Genomic DNA, 26602 nt, shown 5'->3' with positions numbered 1-26602 from the left:
AGTAGGCCAAATCCAGGCAGAGAGCACAGAATCAATTTCACAAGGCAACAACATAGACAAGAATTTTAGCATACAAACCATTTCACTGAATTATCAAGTAGAAATATCTTCCAACATGCATAAAAAGTCTATGCTTAATCTTTCAGAGCTCCAGGTAATACTAGATTCCTAAATATACAAAAGATACATTTAACTTATAATAATCTTAGTGAATCAGACTTATAAAATTACAATTTTATTCTTCACAACATAGAAAAAATACAAAAATGACTGTATAGTTTTCACTCAAATTTCACTGACAAATATACATCAAAATGTATTATTTGATGTATACTTATGACATTTTTAAGCTGAAGTTTTAAAATGACACTGCAGATTGGTCCACACAAATGCCAACCTTTATACTGATAAACAAACAAAAAAACCCAACCGTTGATAGAAACATCACATTGTGAAAAATTACAATTTACCTGCACTGTAGCCTGCATCTTACTGTAATTTACAATATGAACATTTCTATAATTCCAGTTGTAAACTATACACGGATATACACCTTGGTCTTTTAGAGGGTAATGACTAACTCAGAGCCAGCATGGCAGAACAGAAAGTACTGTGGACTGCATCAGTGCACACAACAGAGTAGTTAAAGCAGAAGACATGGCTACAGCAGAAGTTTGATGACACTGATAGAAAACATGCAAGCCAAGTAAATAGTCTGTGGGTAAAGAAAAACAACTCTAGATTTGTGACAAAGAGTACTAATCAAAGCTTCTATTATAAAGTTCACATAAACCACATTAGAATTTCAGTGACAGATGAGGGAAAATTTGTTCTTACTTTATGAGGAGGAAAAAACCCACATGTGACCAAAGTTGGTGTTAGGGAAAAATCCAAACAGTATTATGGCATTGCACTATATCACCTTCCAGTCATTTCCATGGAAGCTAAACTTGAAAAAGCACTGCAAGCTGAAGTGAGGGAATTCTTGTGTATACAAACTGCATATTCATACTTGAGAATTTAATTTTTACATCAACTTGGCTGATAAGATTTCCTTTTATCAAAGCATTTTATTTTTCTTCTAAAAAGGAAAAGTAGCTCCATTTTCTTTTAAAAGGCTGTAGTCTATTTGCATTTGTGTGGTAAAACAGTATTTTCAATAAAGTAAATATTCTCTAATAAAGCCTATTCAGTAAAGATGCGGGTTGTATAAGCTCTCTCCCTACTGGCAGCTCTGTTTGTCCATAGTGCCAATGCTATCTAATGCAAATCTGTACTGTACCTTTCTCATCAACAGAGCTATGAATGTTACACAGCCATTTTTCTCCAAATTGGATCAACACATCTGAAACCTTATCTTTTATTTGGGCACAGAAATCAAGAAAAGTTCATGAGCTGAGCATATCCACTACGAATATGCTCCTGACAGCACTCCTGATAGCAAGTATAAGCAAAAGGAGATGTTTTGTTCTGAGGTGGAAGTTTACACTGTTGAACAGTGTGATACAACATTTCTCAGATCACAACAACAAAGCACCACGTAATCCAACGGAGAAATGAAATTGTTGCATCTTTGAAAGCAAACCCATTTTTTAGGTTGTATATGGCCACAGAATTTTTGACTATAGCCAGTAATTGTCTCTAAAAGGTTTAAAATAGAAGCAAAGATCATTACTGTCTCTTTTCCCTCTCCCTGCTTATAGTAGTCTTGTTTGTGTTGAGTATTAAAGGTGCTACATATATTACTGAGTGCTAGGAAAACTCACTCAGACTTTCTGATGGAGCCAAAACAAATTACTGAAAAATGCAAAGGCTGTTGGGTTTTTGTTTCTTCAGTTGGGTGCTTTTAAATATAGCTTTGTCAAACATAAACCAAAATAACTGTAGATCCAGCTCTCCCCAAGTGCTAGAACAGAGAGCCTATGCCCTTAGTACTTAGTGGCTGTGTTTAGGGAGAGCTGTGATACATCAAACAAGTAACTGGGACACAGATATGGGCCATATCCAGGGGGAGGTGCTGGCATGCACAGCACGAGACTAGTACTGCAGGTACCATGGTACTGGTCACATCTCATTTATGCACTAAATCATGATGTTACACAAGGAAAGCCAGAGAAGCCTGTGTATAGTTGTCTAGTGGCTCTGACTGGTTGAAGACAGGACCATTTGACAGAGCGAAGGCCATAACCTATATTTACTTTCACCTTTGCCTGAATACCTGAATACCCTATTCCCTCCCTTAATCCTTCCCATTTCCCACCCTCCACTTCCCACCCTCCACTCCCTGTCAACAGTTCATTTATAACTCTGGCACTGCTCACCTAGCATTAGGGCTTTCTACCTTGCTACAAGGTTTTCTTAGGTCTTTAATTTTGTGTTTTACCTTCCCAAAAGAAGGCTTAGCCTGAGAACCCAGAGAAAGCACCTAGGAAAAAATTAACTTTCTATGGCCTTCTGCTCTTCCAAAAGAGCAGATAAGGGAAGGTTTGCCTGATCTGCAAAAGCAGCACGTAACACATGAGATGATCCGCTTTCAAAGAAGGAGCTTACAACTTCGCAACATTTCAGAAGCTGAGTGCCTGGAACTGCCTGCTTGGATGTGCCAGTGATACTCCTTAGTCACTTAAGAAAAGTTAAGTTGAGGAACAAGGCCCTCATATGATTCCATGGTAGACCAAATAGTCCTCAACACTGAAAGATGAGTACCACTGAGTGGAAGTGGTTAGAGATGATAATTTAAAGTAAAAAAAAGGGGAGAACTGCAGCTTGTTTCTGGGTGACTTGCTTCCTAATATTGTTTAGATTAATTACTGATATCACCAGAAATATTACAGTTAGTATTTTTTTAATATTTAAAAAATTATCCAGGGATGCAGTACTCAGAGGAGTTTTAATGTTTCAGATAAGCATTACAGCCTCTGAATTAACATTAGCATTTACATAATCAGCTTAAATGAGATCTTCAGAGAACACACTCTGGTTGGATACCCTACTGTTTAAATTCCTAAAGAACCACATTCCCCTCATTTCCCATAAGTGTTTTCCTGTTCTTGTTCCCATCACCTTTTAAATACACAACCTACCTTTAATTCAGACACTTTGCCCAGATTACATTCTTCACTGGAGTCTCTGACAGAAATCATAAAGTATTCCAGAGCATATTGTTTGCTTTCACAGCAATACGTACAGTTTCTGGCATGCAGTCAAGCACTTAAAAAAAAAAGAGGTATCAGTAATATAATCCCAATTCAAGCATTTAGTGGGTATTACTTCATCACTCATACTGCAACTTTCAGGCATCTAGTAATAAATGAAACCCTTTAGCACATCACTTAAAAAAAAAAAATGGAAAAGGCTAACTGCCAAGCCACAGAGTTTCAAAGTTTTCTGAAGCACTGCAAGCTGAAAATTATTTAAATGTTTTACATTGTGGAATTTCAGTGAAATCAGATTTATTGGTTATTTGTGTTAAATTATTGGTCTTTTACCTCTGACTTATATTATCTTGGTATATTATTTATAAATGTGCTGGGTATTGAAAATCTGCAGCATTTTGATGTCTGAAAAGTTCTGAAAAACGGTTGGAATTACTCCGACTTCTTGTGTTCTTCAGCATGAGAGAGTACCTTTCGCCTCTGATGTAGCATATGAAAATACAGCTGAGGAAAGACTGAAGAGAAAACAGACTTAAGTAAATAAAGTATGAAGTGAGGCTTACATATCAGTGTAAGATGCAGTCACATGCAGAAGGTCATAAATTCTCTATTAAAAGAAAACATGCTTATCTGCTTTCTGCTCAAGCTGTCTATTGCCTTTTACTCTTTAAAGAGAATAAGTAATATTGTCCTTAGGCTTCAGGTACTATTTAACTTTTGCTAGAGGAACTGCATTTGAATTAAATGCAAAATGCCTTATTTAACTCTGCACATACAAGCAGGATGACAAAAGTTTCCTGAACTGCACACACACAACAGAAAGAAAATACATTCCAAAAGAACAAAATTTCCAGATTTGTTACATTTCTTGCAATTCTGGTGACACTTTTTTCAGGACCTAAGGAACTCTATACAAACCAGTGCCTCATCCATCTCCTCCCTCCTTACCCTCCAAACCAAGCTTTTTCCCCTCCTATTTCTAAGACTACATTACACAATATGTTTGCAGAATAGGGCATGGAAAAGTTACATTTATAAACAGCAAAAGCTAAAATTGCCATGAAACACTAAACTTTCGTGAACCACATAAAAATGAAGCAAGGTCAGCACTAGCCTAAATTTTACGTTACACATGCAAAGTGTTAATCATAACATAAGCCAAATTCTATTTAATTTGTGTACTAATTTTTTTTTCAGGTCAACATTTTTTTCTTTTGGCTTTTTTTACCCTGTATTTGATTTTGTGATTGTTTCATCCTTATCCTGATTCACTCCACTTATCTTAATGAGCAAATACAGCTGTCCAGAGACATAACAGAATACACAGCCACACGGTTTCTCCACTAGAAGTCTAAGTAATGGGGATGCATTATATGCAAATAATTTAATGACATCTTTTCTAGAAAAATGTCTATTTTGACAGACACTAAATAAGTACTAATTCAGAGATTTAAAGCGAGGTTAAATGGTAAGATGTAAATATCTAGAATGTAAAAACCCCAACACTTTTAACAACAGTTACCAAGATCTTCAGTAGGGTCACAGGGCATAACTCCTGTACAGGTAGCTTTTATGACTGAATAACTGAACTACAGTGTAATCAATGTGGCAATGAACACTTGCTTTTCTTGTATCTCAGGAATACCTTCAGATGAGAAGGCACCTAAGATCACTTAATTCCAAGCAGTTGGTTCTCAGAGTTCAGATACCAATTCACAATAATTAAAAAAATAATTAAAAAAACAAAAGATTTCATTCAATGAACATTACACATCCAGCAAATCACAAATGATCACAGAAAAGACCTCATTTAAGACACAGCAACTGTAATAGAGAAAGCAAGATAAAACTGTTACTTGGATTCAAGTTGGATTCCCCCCCAAACGGCCTGTGATCTAACTACCACACAAGAGTAATTAATACTCATGGTTATTTTGACTAAAACAAAGTTCTGGCTGCCTTGTTAAGAGCATCACCATTTTTGGAGGAGGGGGGCAAGGAGAAACAAAGGCATGAAAAACGCTTTTTCAAGAACAACTGAAAAAACTTATGAACCCTGATGTCAGAATTACAATATGGTTCACTGAAAGTGTTAGTACTTGTTATAGAGACAAGTACCCTACTCAAATTTTCATCTTTGAATATGGTTTATCATTCTTCACAAACAAGGTTCATATGAAGACAGCTACAGATACAGCTAACAGCAGCAACACCATAACTATATTATTCTACATGTTAGACTTTATTTGCACATTTAAATTTGCTAAAGACTTCCATGCTCCTATTCTCCATTTCAAAGCAGCAAAACCAAATCTTCATTCAATCAGGGATCATGTCAACTGAAGTTAATTAAACAGAAAGGTTCCATACCCACTAATACAAAAACAATGTTCCTATTCCTGAAAAAGAATTGAATTTTAAGAATCTGGTTTGAACTTTGTCCTCCTAAAAGTCGGGGGGGGGGGGGAGAAATGATGTCAACATCTGTCAAAAAAGTACCACAGTAATTTTATATTCCAAGTGTAACAGTAAAAACATATATTATTGCTTTGCAGGTGTTGATAGAAAAAATCCTTGCAGTTTTAACTCTCTCTTTTTCCTTAGATATCTTTCAGAATTAATTTTGAGAAATTAGCTACATGTATGTTAATCCCATAACTATTATTTTTTCCTGTTACAGCTCTTAATATTAAAAACCCTAACAAACTCATACTTACTTGGAATGTAGGAGATCATAACCAGGATGAGGAACGTATAGTAGTCAAAAGAAAAATTGTACTTGTTAGGTAAACTAACGGAATACAAGCCAGACTGCCTGACGAAGGGTAATGCAGCATATATTGTGAGTAACTCTCCTGAGACTCCCATTGGATACAATACTATAAACAAAGTGTACCTAGAACAAAATATTTATGAAAATGATTAAAAGTTATAACAAATTCTAACAAAGCATTTGCTAAATATGATGGATATTAAAATTTTAGATTCTCAACTCAGCATTCATCTCCCTTAGCTCTTATTTGACTAAAGTATGGCAAGGCATGAACATTGTTACAAATATTCAAATCAGCAACTAGTTTCAATTACTTAAAGATCACCTTTGTGAATCCAAAAACTCTTCAAGACTACTGTCACCTACCCTCTCCTCCTTCCTCCTTACACCCTGCCTTGTTACTCTGAATTTTAAACTATTTGGTAGAGGTCATTATATTGCTTAAAATGAGGCCAAACAGAGTTGATAGTAATCAATGAGCTTACAGATTGTTTTAAGTACAACCCCTGAATTCAAGGGTTACTGCTAAATGTCAGTTTACTTACTGTTACCCCTAACTGTTAAATGTCAGTTTTAACAATAACTTTGTAAACAGGAAGAGTTCTGACAGTATATTCTTCAGTTTGCAGTGCAACACATTTTTTTTTGTGCTGGAAAGAAGCTAGGAAGTCACATTCACAAACAAGGCAACTACCTCAAGGCAGAATTTAATTTTTATACTGTAACTATTTTACAAGACAAATATCCCTCTCAAATCAGTGCTTTAAGACTATGATTTCTATTACGCCACCTACCTGGCCCATTTGATGAGATAAGGGAGATGGTTTAATAGGCTAAATGTATAAAAAGAGTAACGGATTATCTCAGTGATTGTCCAGGCCACTACAAACAACAGGACACTATCTTCAGTTTGTACCTGTAAGAAAGGAAAAAAGCTCAGTATGAATTCAAGTATTACTAATTACTCACCAGACCCAAGAAAAGTTCAAAGAAATCAATTCCCATGGGTTGCTTTACTGCATCATTTTAGAGAACAGACTCCAAGAATGAGCTTAAAAGCAACATTAGTAACAGCAGTTAAAAACCTTTATCATGCTCCATCTTCTAGTTGCTTAAGCAACTGTTCTTAAGAACAGCTCTACTCGGTGATAACTTAAAATCTCCCATTTTGTGCAAGTTAAATCAGTATGAGAAATCCCTGAAATGCTGAGAACAACTCAAACCTCTTCTTATTACTATATAGTACCAGCTTCTACTTCAGTCCTATGATTGCTTCTTAATGCAGCAAGCAGTAAAGATGCTAACACATTACTTTAACACTTGATAGCTATATTCTGATCCTAATCCATGCTACTTCTGAGTAGAAGCACTGTACAGATGAGAAACTGGTCCTAATTTTGAGCAGCAGTAGAACACCACCAGGACAAAGGCTAGGAAGAGAGAAAAAGAAGTTCAGACTGTCATACCTTGGGTAAGCTTTGCAACTACCTGCTTCACTATCCTGTGCTCCTTTTCTGCATATTATATCCAGCATAATTCCTCTAATGTTACACTCAAGGTGTTACTATGTGTCATCGCTTTACACCTCTTAAGAGCTTTTATTTCAGACACTCATCACTGAACTAGCTTTCACTTCCTTCATATTTTGAAGGGTAAACCTTCAAAAGATTTTGAAATTAATTATTAGATTTATTAGACGTGGGAACATAATTATGAGTTTAAGTTTCAGATGGAATAGCAGTGATGAAGTAGTCTATATGGTCACATACACACACTACAAACTGTTGAGAGCAAACATGATTTTTATGCAGACTTTTGCTTCCTTCCCTCCTTTTCAACAGTATTCTTAACTGTGCAAATACCTCATGCCCAAATTCAGTGGACTGTGGGAAAAAAAAGAGCTCAGCCACAGGGGCCCACTTTTTTTTTTTCCTCCAACTCTCGAAAAAAGGGAAAAGGAAGTCAGTAGGTGTGGGTGGTAACACTCTATTCATCCTGGGGAAAGTACATGCACAAACCAAAAAAGGAACAACAAAATATATGGGCAATCAGAAACCTTTTAATAGGAAGGAACTGACCATGTATTTGTGTGTAAAAACACTCATGAGAATTACCCATAAAAATGTTTCTGTTACAAACTACAAAACCCAGAAATATTTATAAACCTTGGGATATCCTGGACTGTATAGCTGCATCTACATTCTACTGCGTATAGCATTTCAAGTCACTTTCACTGCACTTCACAGCAAATGCACCTTGTCCTTTTTCCACAGGAAACTCTTGATAATTTGCTTATACATTGATCTCCCTTACGTCATCATAACAGAACAAAATCCAAAACTTACTTAACACTTTCAAAAAAGAAACCAAATCTATTTTTACACTGCTACAGGATCCTAATCCTGTTTGAGGTCTACTTCATAAGCAAGACTTAGTTCTCAACCTGGAAAAGTTAACAGCACTTCACAGATGTTACTGTTCCCAAGGAGTGCTTCACAAGCACTCCAGAGCTGCATCTTCTGGTCAAACCAGGAGTAGCAGCTTAGTCAGTTCATCTAAATGTATGAGTCACAAACTTCATTGTACTTTGAAACCCCACTTTCCCTAACTACAGAAGTCAGTAAAACCAACAACCAAAAATTTGTAGCTTCAAGTAGCACCCAGGAATATAAGCAAGGACAAAAAACTGTGAAGGTAACAGTGAATGATACCCATAGAAATAGAAAATTTGGCAGTTAGAATCCAGTTCTATCACAGAACTTCTGTTAACACTGCCTTCACAGGTTTAGAAGTTACTACAGTTCACACCATTATAAAACACCTACAACTCTGTTAAGAGTCCCTTAAAGAATCATTGATTGTTCTTTTATAGCTTGTGTCCCTATTTAAAGGAATAAAGGATACTGGAAAACAGCGTTAGCTTTCATTCCTATACAGTTCTCAAATAATTCCATTCTGTGCAGTAAAGAAGACTACTGTGCATTTTATCACAGCATTTTACCTATATTCTACAGCTCATCATTAAAAAGAATGATTCTTACAGACTAACAGACCTGTCAGAATTCTGTCACTATTAGAACATCTCTTTGAGGACTGAAAAGTTTTCAACACATCAAACACAGATGTCCAAGATGAGTATTATCAACCTCCTGGGAATTCGTACACAAAGCAGTCTCTCAAGAGTCCTATTCATTTAGGCACTGCCAATGCTGCATTTGTATTGTTCTTGTGAGCTGAGGATAAGGGGATAGTACAGCTTAGAAACAGCTAAGTACAGCTTCATAAACCACTGCTGCCCTCAGAACTCAATTTCTCTTCCTCTACTTTTTGTGTGTTGGACAAAGTCAAAACACATTTTATGCTTTATTTGCAACTTATTTGTCCAACTGCCTTAATATGCCAGTCATACAATGAACATATTTTTTGGCCTATGTTTCAAACCAATTTATCATCAAGGAGGGTTCTAAATACAGTTTAGCTTATCTTCAGTATTATGAATAGCACAAAATGTTTGTTAAAACACAAGAGAACCCACAGCCTTTTAAGATGCAAAGATGACAACTGGGAATTAATGAAATAAAGCCTAGGAGGTTTTTACTGTTCTCCTTATGCACAGAAAGGGAAAATCTATAGATTTCTCCACATTAAGAGTAACAGTTTGACAAATTATTTGCAGAAAATTGCAGCTAAACAAATAACTAAGCAATCCAGTGCAGAAGAGTAAAACCAGCAACACCTATGCAACTGCAATGATGAAACCGCACATCTCCCTCCAGAAAGCTTCACAGAAGGCACAGAAGGCCCTGACAGACATTTGTGTTACACAGAATTACTAAAATTTTACATAGATGTAAAGCAGTGATGAATCAGGCTTTTCAACTGCACTCTCCCATTTAGAGTTCTGAACTTTGCAGCTTGGGCTTCTCTTACTACAACTTAGTCTTAGCTATCATAATTTAAGATGTTTTTCCCCTTTTAACATGCTTTGCTACTGACTGAAGATGTCAATTCACAACTGCAGATACTAGTCTTAATTACCAGCTCAATATAATGTATATGTCATCTTCACACCACTCCCTGTGTTCTAGAAAGGTTCTTCTAAATACATACTATACTTATCTGTAATATATCTGTAACTGAAGCCAAGTGCACAAGTACTAAATCACTGCTGACATAATTTTTAATTACCCATCAGAACTGGGTGCAGAATTATCTATCAGAATGGAACTCTAGGAAGTCTTGCCTTGGTGTTACTAGATGATCTCATTGTTTACCCAAATTCAGAAAGACAACTTCAAACTGAAGGGCACCTCCTGTTGTCCTATGCTTACCTTCTTCTAGCCTTTCACACCAAACTGCTCATTCTCTTTCCTCCTTTGGAGGAGAACAGAAAAACTCACCAAACTGACTCCTTTCTGATGTAATGACAAAACAAATGCAAGTACTGTATTACATGCCAGGCCAGGCCCTCCTCCACTAAGCTAACTCATGGTGGAGGTAAGGGGAATCTCATTGTTACTCAAAGTGTGCAATGCTTTAACATTTGCCATGCTTTAACATTTATTATAAATACTTTCGTATTGAATTTAACAACACATCAGCACTAAATTCAACAAAAAGCACAAACATGTTAGTAGCAAGAAGCATGCTTCAAATCACATCACATACCCAGAAGTGTATTTTGACAGAAAGGAAGGATGCAATACATATTTCTTCTTTTAACTGTATTATATATGAAAACAGTCTGGAAAAGCAAGATACTGAACAAATCTCACTCAAAAAGTTAAAGAGGATAACTGAGTTTTATTTTACAAGAACCTCACCATGCAACTGCATAGCTTACAAGTTCCATAAAGCTGTGTGAGAATTTAATCCTGGACTTCACCATGGAGCTCACTTGTGCAGACAGGCCTTTAGAAAAAGTAGAACACTTGTGATACTTTCAATACAACTCTACAGGTGAGACTGCGTGCTCTCTGGCAGGGGGGAAAGGGAGAGGTCAGAATACAACCTCTTATTTGGTTTATTCTCTAAGTCACAGGTGAAAAACTCATCACAGGATTCCTCATCCTTACTATTCTTACAGCCACTTTCTAAGACATTAATAAAAGTAACAAATAATACAGTCTATCACAAGACTTCAGCTACAAGACCACACAGACATGAGGAAAATAAAAACCCTGTGTGTCATATTGTTGAAAGAATCCTTCTTAAAAAAGTCCTTCCTTATTAAAAATTGAATATTGAGCTGAACTTGCTGCTCACATTTTCTCTGATTTTGCTGGTTTTCTCCAGTGAGCGTGTGGGCATAAAGTTTCAGAAAACCCTAATCCACAATCATTTTACAGACTTGCCTTTGATGCTGAACAGACAACACAGGGAATAATCCTAATCCATGCAATCCAACCTTAAACACTTGGGTTACTTCAAAAGCAGGAGGCAATTCATAAGAAACAGATTACCACTCAGATTACCACTGCTCATTACGAAGCACCAAGTACCCCAACGCTATACAGGTAACAAGCTAAATGACAGGTATAGCTCTTAAAAATATTTTATGCATGTATCTAAAATCCGTTTTGGGATTACATGGGGTTTTTTTTGGTCAAAATCTAGTATTTATCTCTAGTCAATGAACAGAGGCTGGAGTACATTTATTTGCAGCAACAGTGAAATCCATCAGAAGGTTTTTCCAAGATTCTGGTGTGGGTTTTTTTTTTTTTTTTCAGAAAAATAACATTCCTCCACTTTAAATAGTATTAAACTATGGCCCCACATGAACAAGCATCATAATATCAGAACGGGCTGTCAATTACTAGGAGCTACAGTGACTTATGTTACACTACATGTGGATGGAAACTCTGATAACAGAGTAAGGAGTAAGGAAAAGAGAGCAGCTTCCCTGAAGACCTGGTAATAAGACAAGCTCCTTAAGATATTCTTCATGTCAAGTCACAAAAGATTTCATGCATATGACACCAGAAGACCACCTCTTATTTCAGGCAGATACGCCGACATTGGCATCAAGACTGACTTCCCTCTTTAATAAGAGGAAAACCAGTAAAATTAGTTGGCTAAGTAACACCACACATGCAGCATATCTGGGCTACTATAAGGTGTTCAGATGACATGAAAGACTCCGCATGAGTTGTATCAATTAAAGCATGCTCAGATTTTAAAACAGCTGTCATGAATACTTGCCAAATAGGACAGCTTCCAAAAGATTCTGCAAAGGTTTGTATAAAGTAGAGCAATGAGAAAAAAATCACAGGCCCAAAAACCCACCTGTGCTTGAATGCAAGAAAAATGAAGGACAAGGAGAAGATTTTCCTGGAGAGTGATAACAGAGAGCATCCAGGCACTGCTGTGCACAAACAGCTAAGGGAAAGCTCCCGTGTGCCATGGTAAAGAAAGCAAATTGTGCATGAAAGAGAGGGGCAACGAGGAGATTTTACTACTAGTTATGGCACTGGTGAGATCAATACTAGCACACTGTCCTCAATTCTGGGTTATGTATTACACACTGCAACCTCTCTAACTTTCAGTAAGCACTGCAAAACCTATTCAGGAGCTAGATCTCTTGTGATGAGCACACTGGACCTCAATGTATTTGACTGCCAAGAAAAGATGATGGCAGATCTATTTCTTTTTACCCACAAAAAGTCACATAAATTTCACATATTGGGATACAAACATGTAATTTTAAAGAAAATGAGATCAACGCTTGCTTTTTAGCATGGGTTATTAGTTTTTCTACCTATTTTGTAGCTTAACTTACCTCTTTTACACTATGTGTTACTGCCCACGTCAGGAAAACTCTTGACATCACTTGGAAAGCAGTCAGAACAACAGAAGAGGGAACAATGCCTGGAAGATATTTTGCAATTATTAAATATTTCTGACTAGTGGGGTACGGAAATAAACCACAGCTAAGCTAAAGTCCAGTTATTTTAATTTCTTTGGAAGGAAAGCATTCGTTTCTTTCAATTTGAGAGTATGAAGTCTGTCCTGTTATATGTTTTTACAGCCTAATGTAGTGTAACTGACAAGACTGTGTATCAAAATGCAAATAAAACTAAGCGGCATACTCCTTAATACACAAAACAGCTGAATGAGATAACCTCAATCAAATAGCTTTGCTATACAGTCTTTCAAATAAACCCCTTTTCATTGAACTATCCAAGATATTTTTTATTATTGTGATTTAAAGAGTAAAAACAGTACAGATATTCTGCACAATACAAGCTCCAAAACAGCAAGCAAAAGTTAGAACTATTTTGAAGGAACGCTGATGCAGCTCATAGCCTGATAAAGTTCACAATTCCTTCTTAGGAATATAACTTAAGAAAAGAAAAAAACAACAAGCAAACAAACAAAACCAAACCCAAACCAACCCCCAAGGAACAGCTGATGTGTTGTAGACACAGAAACAATTTTAAGATTTTCTCAAGGAAGCAGTTCTTCTAAGTTCTGAGGTGCTGATTAAACTGCTACTAAAAGGACCCTACACATCCAGGTCTTCTAACATTCACAGCACTAAGTTTTATTTTCTTGTAATAGCATGATGAAGACAAACACAAAAGCAGATGCAGCTCCCCAAATACAGTAAAAATGCTTCTAAAACTAACGCAAATCACAGCAAGCAACACAACAACCTCAGGAAGAAGTAAAGACAAAATCGGAAAGCAGAAGAGGAAGAAGAAGAAAAGCTAAAAGCAAGTTTCATTAGAATTACTGTTCGTCACACAGTCATTATGTTAATCTTTTAGAGTAAAAGGTAGCTTTAAAAGTTGCTGAGGGCTACTCTGCAGGAAAAATCCTACACACAGTTCTCTTCAGTTTCATCATGAATTGTTCATAATCTAATTTCTGTTGTAAAACCTCACGGCAGAACTGTTGTCTGTTACTCAGACAACGCAAAAAGGGGTGCTATTAAAACCCCACAATCTGTACATAAAGGCTCACTCCTATGATATAACAGACCTTTCCTTTTATACACTTTAGATCATCCCTCCCTATGCAAGATAACCTAATGTTCTTGCAAAAGAATCTATAAATAAGTCAGAAAGACTGCGTATGAACCTTCTAAGATTATGTCACAAGTTAGACACACAGGTGTTTTCATTATAGCCAAGACAATGCTCATCTGTGCCAAAACCAGGAGATCAAAATAAGTGACTCATCAGCTACAATTTAAATAAAAATTACTTGCCTCTAATTATTTATTCACTGCAGCAAAAAGCTACCTGACAGTCAATTTTAAGCTTGGCATTTTTAAAAACACCTGTCACCACTTACACAACACTTCACATGCTAGAGCAGTACTTGACAGAGGGTTCAGGTCAAGAACCAAGCACCAGGTAAGCCATACCCAGACCTCTCCCAGATCCTGAACTACACCGTCCAGAGGAAATCCTTCAACTCCCAGCAAGTGCTTCCTCTCTTCCATGGAGTTCCCACTGAGAATAGGCTGTATGCATAGCTTACAGGTGGAGCCCTGGTATCCCCCTAACTGAGCAGACTAACGCAAAAGTCCACTAGTGCTGACTTTGGCTTACCAGAGGGTTACTGTTGAGTACTGCTATGGGAGGAATGTTGGTACTGTAGCAGTTCTGTAGGCTGGGCCTGTACTCACCAAAGCCTTCCTGCTTTGCTTTATTACTTTTGCAAAATCCCTGTACTACTATTATTGTTTCCACATTTTGGCAGCTCCTATCACCTTTTTCCAAACCAAGTTCCTCCAGGGAGAAGCTCTTCCATGCTGTCAATGCCATGCATACTCTTGGGTTCTGTCTGCTACACAAGTCAAGGAATTGCATAGTCACTTTCCATTTGCTTGTTTTTCAGCATCTCCTCTTGGTCTCTGGGCTACATGTTACCTCCTCTTTTTTGGAGAGTTCTCCTTCATTTTTAAATCTCTGCCACATGCCAAAGTTCTGTTCTCAATTGTGCTTGATAGATACATTCCCCTATCAATCTTGGTATTTTGAAGAACTTGCCTCACAGATGCTAACATTTCAGATTCCACTCAAAAGATGTGGAGAGAAAAGTTATGCTGATACACACAGCCATCTGTCACATGTAAGCTCCTCTACTCACAGAGAATTACAGCTCTAGTTACAGCAATTAGTTTAGTGGGGGCAAAAGAATCTGCAAATTTCCTGTTTCTCCTTGCACAGAAACTTTTACCTGAGTCAATAGGACTACAGCAGACAATGGCAGCATATCCAGCTGTGCAACCCCCCCCTCACTTTATTTAGCTGACAAATACTTCCATTAACAGAAAAAAAAATAAATCCATGGGCAATTATAATAAGTGGGGATTTTGTAAAAAACTTTGCTAGGGAAAGCAAAAAGATAGAATTATAATGGCATGAAATGTTGCAACATTTCACTAATGGCTCTCTTCACCAGTATTAAATTGTGCAGCTGAGGATAACAAGGCTAGAATGGATCCACACCTCAAATCAAGTGAGCCAGAATTATTGGCTTTGCACCCAGCCAGGCTGCTACAGTCATCTTGTCTGCTGCTCTGCTCCTGCCTGGAAGGTAAAACACAGGATTCTCCCTGATTTGTGTGGATATATATTCTAATGTGTGAGAAAAAGATAATTCAACCAACATTTTTACACTCTTTGTTAGATTTCATTAGAAAATTAGCAAACACTGGCATCTGTAGACAAGTTTAGCTTTAGAAAACAGCAGAATATTATAGATTAAGGATGGTAAAATAGCATTTTATCTGAAAGTGATAAATTGTCCTTCTTGTCACTTGTTAAATAAAAGAGTTCTAACCTTTCACGTTATTATTGATTTTTGAGAATTTTTTTAATGTAAGTATGGTTTATTCTGGTAAAAAAACAGTGATTAACATTCAGTAAAATAAACTGGTACAGAAAGGGCTGCCTTGGCAGCACAGGCAACATATAGTTTACTCAGAAGCCTTTACATCAGTTTGAAGGGTCATTCATTGATCATTCATTTCTTAAGATGATCTGTGAACAGTCTACGGACTGCCCTTTATAAGATAACATTTTCAGAGTAACTTAATTATTCAGCAAGGTCAGTGCTACTCTATCAAATAAGGCATTAGACTGCCCTCTGCTGACAAAGATATGTATATGAACTTAAGTTTTCCAACTAATGCATTTGGTTATTCAACAACAACAAAAAAAATCTTCTGCACAGAAATTCAATATGAACCAGCAATCTATTACACCCTCCAGTATGTAAATTATCTGCACAATACATGAGAAGCAGCAAGTTTATAGCTGCAGCTTTAGGAACCTTAATGCCATCTTACTCTTTAAATGGTGGCTAACAAGCATTCAGATAGGAGCTCAAACATACTTAAAATCACAAGATCAACTACTTAAATATAAGACTGTCTCTTTGTGAAGACTGGATTGTTTACAAAATCAGAGTTAAGCAAAGGTATGCAGACAGGCACTGCTCCCTTTCATAGCACACCGGCTTTGATCCTGCAGAAACTGCAACTCATCATCTATTCTATGAATAAAACATGCAAATGCTGTGGCCAAACTGTTCACTACTCACAACAACTAATCAGTCCTGTCACTCAGACATCAGAGGCTCTTCAGGCTGACTGAACCATAACACTGGTGCTCACCCATGGCTACACACACACGATTTCAGTTCCTACTACCAAGCTATCAAAGAAGCCTCATAGTACAGGCTATCAAGAACTGTCTAGCCAAGCCTTAAGCTCTCCCAAACAGTTCCATTAAAGTACAGCCAAATCCAGGATAAAGAGTGGTTACCCCTTTCTAATTTTATAACTTACATCTATGCTCTAGAGATGTGAGCAAAGTTACATGCTTGATGTGTTATTTTTATCAGATTTTAAACTAGTTCCAGCTAGAAATATTTTTTTGGAGGAAAGACAGCTCAGTACAGAAGATTATAGGATGTAGAGACTGAGAGTAATGATCTACTATAAAACATTTATAAACTCCTCTAAGATTGGTAGCATTGGAAGGATCTAGATAAAAATAGAATGTCAAGTAATTGAAAACCCGCTACACTATTTTCCTTTTTCTGATGTAGCTTGTCAAATTATTTAGGAAAAAATTGGAATGTACTTCAAGCAAAAATTAGTAAGTTATGCAGGAATGAAATCTGGCAATTCATACACCATAACATTTTTTGTGCTAATACATTGCTAAAACAGCAGTCTTCTATAAGAACAATAAAACTGAAAATTTATAAGCTTACCAAATGCACAGTGCAGAATCTAGAACAAAAAGAAAAAAAAAATCACTAACATTTCAAATGAAGCAATTCAGAAACATACTTAGCTCTACCAGCTTAAGATTCTATATTTGTATTTCAAAGACTGAACTTAATATTTAGCTCTGCTGCTCAAGCTAAACAGCAGGCAGCAAGCTCCCTAACTGCTAAAAGGAAAAACGCAGCAGTTGTGTGAAGGCATTTTTCTTACATTTACCTTCAAAACACTCTATAAACACACTGTTCAACAAAGACTCCCTTATTTCTACAAAATAAAACACTCATGCAAGCATCAGTAATGCTAGGGAAGAAGACTACACCTACCTCAAGCAAAGCTCCAGTTTGGAAGAATTTCAGGGGCTTTTCTATTGAATAGTAAAGGCTATGGTAGCTACCTTTAGCCAGGTATGCTCGAACTAGACCAACTGCAATAACAAGCCATCTGAAAGAGAGAAAGAAGCTTAAGATAAGGAGACATTAAGCAGAGCATAAATACAAAGAAAGCTTTAACCCCTCTTCTGATACGAGAGGAAGTAACAGGCATAGAACTGTGCTGAAAGATACTTTCTGCTGACCCGTACAACATAGAAAACATTAAATATTTGGATTCTCTGCAAATCTATCAAAGTTAAAGACTACACATTTTTTAAGCATTGTTCAGCATCAACACAATACCATTATCTTTAATGTCTAAGTTCATTTTTTTATGAGCTGCATTTAATTTAGTTATGGAAGTTTAAATAAGATGGGCATCACATTCTGTTTAGTTTAGAGCTGAAAATCATTTGCTGCTAGTCAAAGATCTCTTACCATACCATACATTAAAAAAGTATGACATAATTAAGATCCAGAAGGCAATAATTTTAATGTTTCAGTTCAAAACAAACCCTCAGACTTTATGGTAGACCACCCAGCTTAATTGCTAGCATGTATTTTATGAGAAACAGTTATAGGTAAGTAACTGAGAAAACTGAGCCTGCTAAAGCCTTGAAGGCAGCAATGGCCACTCCTGTCCCAGCTCTCCTGTTAAGCAACAAATATACCTCAGCCTGCAGAAGTAGTGTCTATAAAACTGCAGCTATACCATGAATCTGTGACCTGCTAACCCTGATGATTTTCCCCTCAAGCACTTCAGGAAGCAATCCTAAAAATTTTTCCTCCAATCCTGGCCAATACAATAACATCTTTCACTACCACAGCTGTCCACAGACTCAGGGATTCTTCAGTGAAGTCTAGGACAAGCCACAAAACTAAGGTGAGTACACCCCGGTCAAACACTTTTTCACTTGAATGTAGCATCTACAGTTAACTTCAGTCTCCAACTTCTTGTGCCAATGGAAATATGGGAAGAAGGATTTGGTCAACACGTAGGAATCCTTATCAGCAACTCCCAAGCTTTTCACTGACAGGCTCATCCTGGCTGTCCTGCCCTCAGCTACTCTTAATGCCACCTTACTTTACCTCCACCTCCCTCCAAACCCAGAAGTGTTGTTACAAAGCTTGTGATAACAGTCACCAAGCATCTCTGCTAATAACAATGCAGCTCAGTGGAAGTGTGGGCATACATGCAGAAAGTCCATAACTGTGCAACAGCTTTTTAGGCTTCGGAAAAAAAAATCCGCAGCTGTGGTTTTGCAACAGGGAAGATGAAGAAACTCCCTTAATTTATGGCACGTTAGAAGCTTACAAGCACCATGTTAGCTTCTGTATTATGAAGTATATACCAACATTGCCCCAAGTGTAGTAATTGTTTGAAATACACTGTTAAATTCAGCTTTTTCAGTAGTAACTCTGGCATCCAAATTTGTGCTTGTAATATTTGTTCGTACAGTTGAAAAAATGTCATTTAATTTTTACCTGTACTTCTCAGAAGAAAAGCACCAAAGAAAAGTGGGACTGGCAAAGAGAAATAGGAAACAAGAAAAAAGCCCCCCCACCTTTTCAGAAGTGACAAGTTATTGCAGTTAAAGCTGCCTTGTGAAACCCAAAGACAAACATTTGCCAAGTAATTGCTGTTTACAAAGTGTGGTTCGGTTGATATGCTGGAGAGAAGGAATGCCATCCAGCGGGACCTTGACACACTTGTGAGGTGGGCTGATGCCAACCTCATGAAGTTCAACCATGACAAGTGCAAGGTCCTACACCTGGATAGGAGCAATCCCAGGCACAGCTACAGGTTGGGCAGAGAAAGAGATTCAGAGCAGCCCTGCAGAGAAGGATCTGGGGGTGTTGGTCAATGAGAAAATGAACATGAGCTGGCAGTGTGCACTCACAGCCCAGAAAGCCAACAGTATTCTGGGCTGCATCAAAAGGAGCATGACCAGCAGGTCAAAGGAGGTGATCCTGCCCCTCTACCCTGCTCTCATGAGACTTCACCTGGAGTATTGTGTTCAGTTCTGGTGTCCTCAACATAAAAAGGACATGGAACTGTTGGAACAAGTCCAGAGGAGGGACACGAGGATGATCAGGGGACTGGAGCACCTCCCATATGAAGACAGGCTGAGAAAGTTGGGGCTGTTCAGCCTGGAGAAGAGAAGGCTGCATGGAGACCTCATAGCAGCCTTCCAGTATCTGAAGGGGCCTACAGGGATGCTGGGGAGGGACTATTCATTAGAGACTGTAGTGATAGGACAAGGGGTAATGGGTTGAAACTTAAACAGCAGAGGTTTAGATTGGGTATAAGGAAGAAATTCTTTGCTGTTAGGGAGGTGAGGTACTGGAATGGGTTGCCCAGGCAGCTTGTGAATGCTCCATCCCTGGCAGTGTTCAAGGCCAGGTTGGATGAAGCCTCGGGTGACATGGTTTAGTGTGAGGTGTCCCTGCCCATGGCAGGGAGGTTGGAACTAGATGATCTTGAGGTCCTTTCCAATCCTAACTATTCTACGATTTATAACAAGAATGAGATTAATTTTGTATTTGGACTTCAGCACAGAATAAACCAGTAAGGCTGGCACTGTCCTGTTTAGCTGTCTTTTTTTCCTAACCTTACATGTTTGTTGAGAAACCTTGCTGAATTAAGCAACTTCTCAGATTGCACAAGATACCAGTTCTCGGTTGTGCCTGCAAGCTGTTCTCACCTTAACCAAAGGACCTACAGCCCCTTGCTCAACTCCACCCTCCCAATGGGTCACTGACTCCAGAAAGACTGTACTTTCCATTCCATTTACTGCCATTCAAAAAACATTTAATACAGATCAAAATATTAATTTGCACAAAATTAAAAGACATGTCTAGCTTGTGTTGAAGCTTTTAGCACCTCTGTCCTGCTTTGGAGATTCTTAAATAGTTCTTCACCCTCTACAACTAGAGAGAATGGAATAGGAGTAGGTGAAAGCACGGAAGATCAACTGAAAAAGAAACTTGGTGAGAAGCTTAAAAGGGCAGGAGAAGGCACTACTGTCAAGTAAGTGAAACTCAGCTGTAAGTTAGTTTTTCCAGTTTTCTCTGACCCATGACTAAAGTCTACCTGATACACCAGCTGGAGCTGCATTTCATTAAATTACCATTGCCCTGTAATCTTTAAGCTAGACTCTTACATTCTTACTCAATGAATCCAAACTAAGAAAAAAATTATTTTTTTTTTTTTACTTTTATTGCTCAGTCTTGATAGAAAAACATGCTCAGGTCCTTAGTTTACTTCCTTTTATTTCTGTTACAAGTGATTTCTTATGCAAAATTTACTGAAGTTCTGCATCATTTATGCAAGAAAATACAATAAAGCTATGCAGTGAACACACCTGAAAAGGGAAAAATGTACTGTGACTCTCAACAACCAGTTACTGAAGACATAGACAGTGAAACCCAGAATGCTCTTTGCTGGACACTTATAATACAAACCCTTGCAAATTCAAAGGCTATTACATTAAGATCCATCTTGTTAACAGCAATACTTCTGAAATTCATTCTCTGTACCACCATCAGCTGCTTCCACCCATATGTACTAGTCTGTTGCAGCCCTTGACTAAAACTAAGAAACATAACTGCATTTTAAAGCAGCTTACCAAAACATTCACACTCAGCTAACAGCATGTCCTCCCTCCCTGCCTTCCCCATTATTCACCGATTTTGGTTAACCATGGTTTTTAGGTAATAATTTCTATAATGCAGCTATTCCTCCAGAATGAGCTTCCTATGCCAGGGCAGGCATGACTACATGACTTCATGCTGCCACAGGAAAATAACAGTCTGAATGCAAGGGAAGAAAGCTGCAATGCTTTCTCCAGCTTAACGCTTGGAACCATGGCCGAAAAAACGTGAGTACAGCTGAGAACCAACAGGAGGACTGGTCACTCCCATAGTATCACAGTGGTCCCTTTTGTGAAAGAAAACACCCACACCACGTGAACAAAACAGTAAGTGCCTGCCACCTTATTTAGGCATCCACAGGTATATATGCTTTTCCCAGTTTTTACTCTTTCAAAAGCCATTGTAGTACGATGAATCCATACATTACCTCCATTGCATGGTAAAATTAGGAATAATATCTAGTATTTTTAGAATCAGTATGTTTTCTTTAGCTAAGTCAAGATAAATGCAAAGTAACACAATAATTATGCTGAGATTTTTCAATTGTTACTTGATCCATTTTAAATAAATAATAGATAAGGCAACTATGATTCTAAAACATTTGCTTTAGTACCTAGTTATTGCATGACAAAGTTGTGAGTTTCAGTTTAAAAGTCACCTTTTTGTAAAAGAATATGAAACAAACCCACTTTAAAGGAAGGAAAACCCCATGTGCTTTTACAGCATCACTCCACCATTTGGGCACCTTCAATTTCTTTTGGTGTTTTCACAATTCTCTTTCCATGACAGCGCTATTTGAGAAACCAAGCCTGAGCACACTGATTGACTCAGGGACAGTCATCACTGCCACCAGCTGTGCATCAGTCTTTTCATACAGGCCACAGAGCTTCAGCCAACCAACTCCTGAAAAACTACCTTATGAAGTCTCTTAAAAAAGAACTAATTTCAATGTTGTGTGTTGTTGAATTTCAGTAGTGTGCAGGGGAAGCGCAAAATCCTCATCCGTTTGAAGATAAATTATCAGTGACCTACCCCAAATGAATGGCAGTGGGTAACAATGCAGAGATCTAAACCCTCATCACAGGACTCCTGTGGTAGCTCCCCAAATTGCAGAAATCATCTACTCATAAACATGCCCAGAAAAAAAACCAACTCACATTAAACTACCATAAGCCACATCCCACCCAAGACTGGAATTTTCTAGGAGATTCAATGTAAATCAGGAAAACAGGTAACATTATGATCAAGTTTTACATGACAAGAAGCTAAGTACAGATTTATGCTATTTATTTTTGAGTTTCTAATACTTGAATTGGCTTTATTTTTTTTCAAGCTGGTGGGTAAATATCATTCCCCTCCACATGAAATACCCTGCAAATATCACACAAAGCTGGAAGGCTGCTTAGCAGTTCCATTGCGCAGGAATACACCTATTAGCCAATAGGTATAATGAGCACGTTACCAAAACCCAGCTCTCCCCTCCCAGCTACCCTTTGTTCTACTTAAGTGTATCCTGTAAACTGAAATAGTACCAGCTGTCACCAGCAATGATATCATGGTAAGTTACCTTATTGAAATAAATTTTATCTATATTAATTCTTTACTAATCTTCCCCCAAAAGAGTGAGCCTGTTCTGTTCACCTGACTCCTTGCCTGCCAGGATTTATCTAGCGGAAAACAGGCTTATTTATGATCCATTTTAAAGCCTGTTTTCTCAAATATCTTCAATCTTTCAAAGGATGGTTTTATTTTTATCTGGATTCCAATACAGCCTCAAAAAAAAGAAAAAGAAAAAAGTCTCCTAAATTTCCTTTATCTTGAGAGTCCCCAGTTGTTGCTGGTTTTTATTTTTGTGCCTAAGAACACACCAGAGCACACAGCAATGGGCCCAAGAACAGAGCACCAGGCAGGCCTCAGAGCTCACATGTCACAGGCAGCAGCATTCACCTTCAAGCTAAGTATGTGGCAGATGAAGGGTTCATGGGGCAATCTCGCAGGGCTCTAAAGGATAACTGCTCTGTCTTCTGAACTACCACGGTGGATAAATCCCCGCATTTAGGCTCACCTCTATACTGAAAAGTGCTGGAATCCCCACCACAGGCGTGGTGAGGCCAGAACAGCGACCTACACAATCACATAGATGAGCAAACTGTTGCAGAGCAAATTAAGGTGTCGATTATAAAACGCAGCAGTTCCCAGAGAACACCTACTTGCGCTGCTCCACTTCATGCGTCCTGCAAAGGGCGCGAGGAGGATATGCCGCAGACGGGCTCGGCCAGTGCGGAGTGGGCTCATATCCAGCACAGGCAGGGCAGGGGCAGCACGAGGGCCATGCTCTGGGGTAACTCACTGACACCGGACCCTTGCGAGCTCCAGAGTACCGTTATAGCGTGTGATGGAGAGAAACGGGAAAGCAAGCACAGCAGCCTTACATACCGCGGGAGACCAGGCACCCCCGTACAACATGAGAAGGGGGGAGAGAGGTCCTTAGTGGCGCTCTTTCCGAATTATAGACAGCGTAAGGCGTGACGGGTGACAGCCCGAGGGAGCACCAGGGCTGCGCACTGTACGGGAGAACGGGGCAGACCACAGAGAAGCGAAGCCACAGAGAGACTGATCGTTCGGCCAGCCCAGCTCCCCGAGCCGCAGCACGGGTCCTTGCCCAGCCAGCCCCGGCCGCCAGCCCGACCCGCATGCACGGCGGGCACGAACACGCGTCCGTGCACACACACGCGTACACGCACACACAGCCACAGCCCGTCCGAGCCCAAACCCCCGAGCCCGCAGGCTCCCTCCGGCAGCCGTCTGGACACAGCACAGAGCATCTCCCTCTTGGGTCGCCGCTTCCGACGGGACAGGCCCCACCGAGCCCCGGCCGCCCCACTGCCCCGTCAGGCAGGGAAAGTTTCCCCAGTGCGGGGGAAGGCGGCGATCTCAGGAGACGGAGGGGGCGCGGAGGAGGGCTCAGGCGGCTGGCGCGCTCCTGCCAGAGAGACCCCCCGCCATCGGCCGCACCGGGCGGCCCCCGCACACGTCCTTACCCCGCCGTCATCACCACGTTGTAGATAACGAGATAGGCCGTGGCCAGGGCACCCGGGCCCTTTCTCCGCCGCGGCTGTTGGCTGCTATAGCCATTATCCACCCGGCTACCACCGCTGCCAGACGCCGCCATGTTACCGCGCTCCTGCGGCCTCCGCCCGCTTTCAGCGTACGGCGGCGCCGCGGGGCGGGGCTTCCCCAGTTGCTGCCGCAGCCGCCATCTTGGAGGCGGGCAGGACGTTCCGCGCAGCTGTTAGACCGGACGCCCGGCATCGGGTGGGGAGCTCAGGGCCTCAGTGTGATTGGGGTCGGGATAGGAGGAATTGTTTCATTCTCACCACTGGCCCGTGCCCGAGGGGCTCTCCGGGACTCAGCCGGATCCTCTGGTTCCCGCAGAATGGATCTCGGTGTCTGTGCCCATGCCCGCCGGATCCGGCTCTGTGGGGAGGCCGGCGATAAACGGTCTTTGCTGTCGCGTTTTAGAGCGGGTTGAAAGTGCCCCTTGGCTGGCTGACTGCTGCAGGAAGAAATACGGTTGTCATGTCCTTGGGAGAGTGATTAGCGTTAGCTGTCTAAGGTTATTTTAGGAATGCTCAGAGGTTTTCATCACTTCTACAGTTGAGTAACCTGCTGAAGCTGAGCGCAGATGGAGCTGTAACGTGTGTTCTGCTGAAGTTCCATGTAACCACGAAAGCCTGGGTAGAGTTACTTCCACAGCAACACAAATTCAAGCAACCTCTTCGTTAGAACTAGAATACCCTTCCCAAAGAGCCACCATGAAAAGATTATTTAACTTTCCTCTTCCCTCCCCCGCCCCCCCGAAATTGTAAGTACTTCGTGGAGTTACTTTTCAACATCCAGAAACAATTCTCAATGTACTTTGCATGCCGGTTACAGTGCAGTTCCTTTATGAGCAGTGCAGAGTAGCAGCATAAGCCTCCCTCCCTCCCCCGCAAATTCTGCCTTCACAGGAGTATTTATGTGGCCTAATAGATTTGTGACATTTATGGACAGCTCTTGCAGTCACTAGGGTTCAAAAGTCAGAGATGATTTACAAGAATTTCACTTTCAAACAGCAATGTTTTGGTGCAAGGTTTCAATAAATATGCCAGGAAATTTCAGAGAAACATGCAATAGAGAAGGTGCATTAAATACATGTATGAAATGGAAAAAAATTTAGAGATCATACATTATTAATGTATGCAACTAAAAAATACTTTCTATAATTTAAAAGCCTGACACTACAGAGGCAAGAGCCATGAAGTGTTGTGCTGTCTTCCTTGTGAGCAGAGAGAAACAGTGACACTAAAGTCCCCATGTGCCACGCGTATAATTATCAAAGGCCTCTCCATCAACCAGAAATATGCTGAAATAGGGTTGGGCAGTTGGACAGGCCTGTGATGAAGCAAATTAAATTTCTGCAAATCCATAAACCTGAGTACAGAAAGGCAGCGACCAGTCCCAGATTTTCCATGTCTCTTGAGAACTCAGATCTTGTACAGAAGAGACACAAGAAGTGGTCTGTGTCACGCAGTACCAGTGTCTTGCATGACCTCTGCTACTGGGGAGCATTTCAACCCAACCGCCCCCCAGATGTGGCTTTTTGAAAGTGTTATGTGAGCACAACCAGGTTTGTAGGAAGAAGAAATACCTGTTGTTACACCAATAAGGGTGGCTGGCAAAATGAGGCAGGATTTCAAGTGTATAGAAGACCTTTCTTCAGTGGAAGTAGAATCCTATTTTTCAAACAGAAAATTCAAGGTCAAATACAGGTTGGAGTCAATTGCTCAGAGTTGAGTTAGATATATATCACAGTTTTCAAGTACAGGTCATAGTTTCCTGCAGATTAGAAAGGATGTAAATAGGAGGCAACAGGGAGATGGTTAGGTAATTATATCCTTGGGGACAAAATAAAATCAGGAGTTTATAGCCAGTGGGATGTGAAAGGACTAGTAAATGAAGGGACGGAAGGGAAAACCTGTGCAGAAACATCAATACTGAGTCTGTGGGGTATTATACCCAGAACATGTGCTCCCAGACCAAGTCCTCAGAGCTGCACCTTTTGCTTCATTACACACATCCCTACCTGCCTAGAAACCAGCAATCAGTGGGTAAGGATAGGTACATTCACAGGACAGGGCACATCTTGCAAGGATGACTGTCTTAAGGGCAGAAATTTTGCTCAAGAAACATGTTCCTATATGCAGGGTATTTCACAGTCTTAGCTTTAGGGAGTTTCTGTGTGGTTCTGCATGGTCCGTGGTGTCTTGGACTGTGCAGTAGAAGAAGTCCACATAAATACAGCACAAGTGTATTTATGTAAAGTATCTTCATTTCTATGGTCTTTTGGAGCATTGGT

The 26602-nt window shown here is 39.5% G+C and overlaps 1 protein-coding gene across 2 annotated transcripts; it reads right to left on the bottom strand.

The window, feature by feature from the left end:
* Positions 1 to 2871: 2871 nt before the first annotated feature.
* On the bottom strand, positions 2872 to 24420 carry HACD2 (3-hydroxyacyl-CoA dehydratase 2). Of its 2 annotated transcripts, XR_004081235.1 has the most exons (8): positions 24246 to 24420; positions 17503 to 17620; positions 17164 to 17182; positions 12707 to 12795; positions 6723 to 6844; positions 5873 to 6051; positions 3489 to 3670; positions 2872 to 3210 (listed from the first exon to the last, which is right to left on the bottom strand). XR_004081235.1 is itself a non-coding variant. In XM_005153795.4 (7 exons), exons 1-7 carry the CDS (start codon positions 24374 to 24376, stop codon positions 3588 to 3590), a joined length of 741 nt encoding a protein of 246 aa, XP_005153852.1. In that variant the 5' UTR covers positions 24377 to 24420; the 3' UTR covers positions 2872 to 3587. The 2 variants fall into 2 exon arrangements, 1 of the variants encoding a protein (XP_005153852.1); XM_005153795.4 differs by having other exon boundaries at positions 2872 to 3670.
* Positions 24421 to 26602: the final 2182 nt, after the last annotated feature.

This window comes from Melopsittacus undulatus, chromosome 4, assembly GCF_012275295.1.
Source record: "Melopsittacus undulatus isolate bMelUnd1 chromosome 4, bMelUnd1.mat.Z, whole genome shotgun sequence".
NCBI lineage: Eukaryota > Metazoa > Chordata > Aves > Psittaciformes > Psittaculidae > Melopsittacus > Melopsittacus undulatus.
The sequence above is the reverse complement of the archived record's forward strand: the minus strand, read 5'-3'. Positions and strand labels throughout refer to the sequence as shown.

Bases quoted from the DNA above. Each gene is read 5' to 3' on its own strand.
- HACD2 (XM_005153795.4), bottom strand. From the start codon at position 24,376: ATGGCGGCGTCTGGCAGCGGTGGTAGCCGGGTGGATAATGGCTATAGC. The intron at 17,621-24,245 runs GTAAGGACGTGT...TCTCTCTTTCAG, and splicing joins AACGTGGTGATGACGGCGGG to ATGGCTTGTTATTGCAGTTG. The intron at 3,671-5,872 runs GTAAGTATGAGT...TTTTCTCTTCAG, and splicing joins TATGATCTCCTACATTCCAA to TCTTTCCTCAGCTGTATTTT.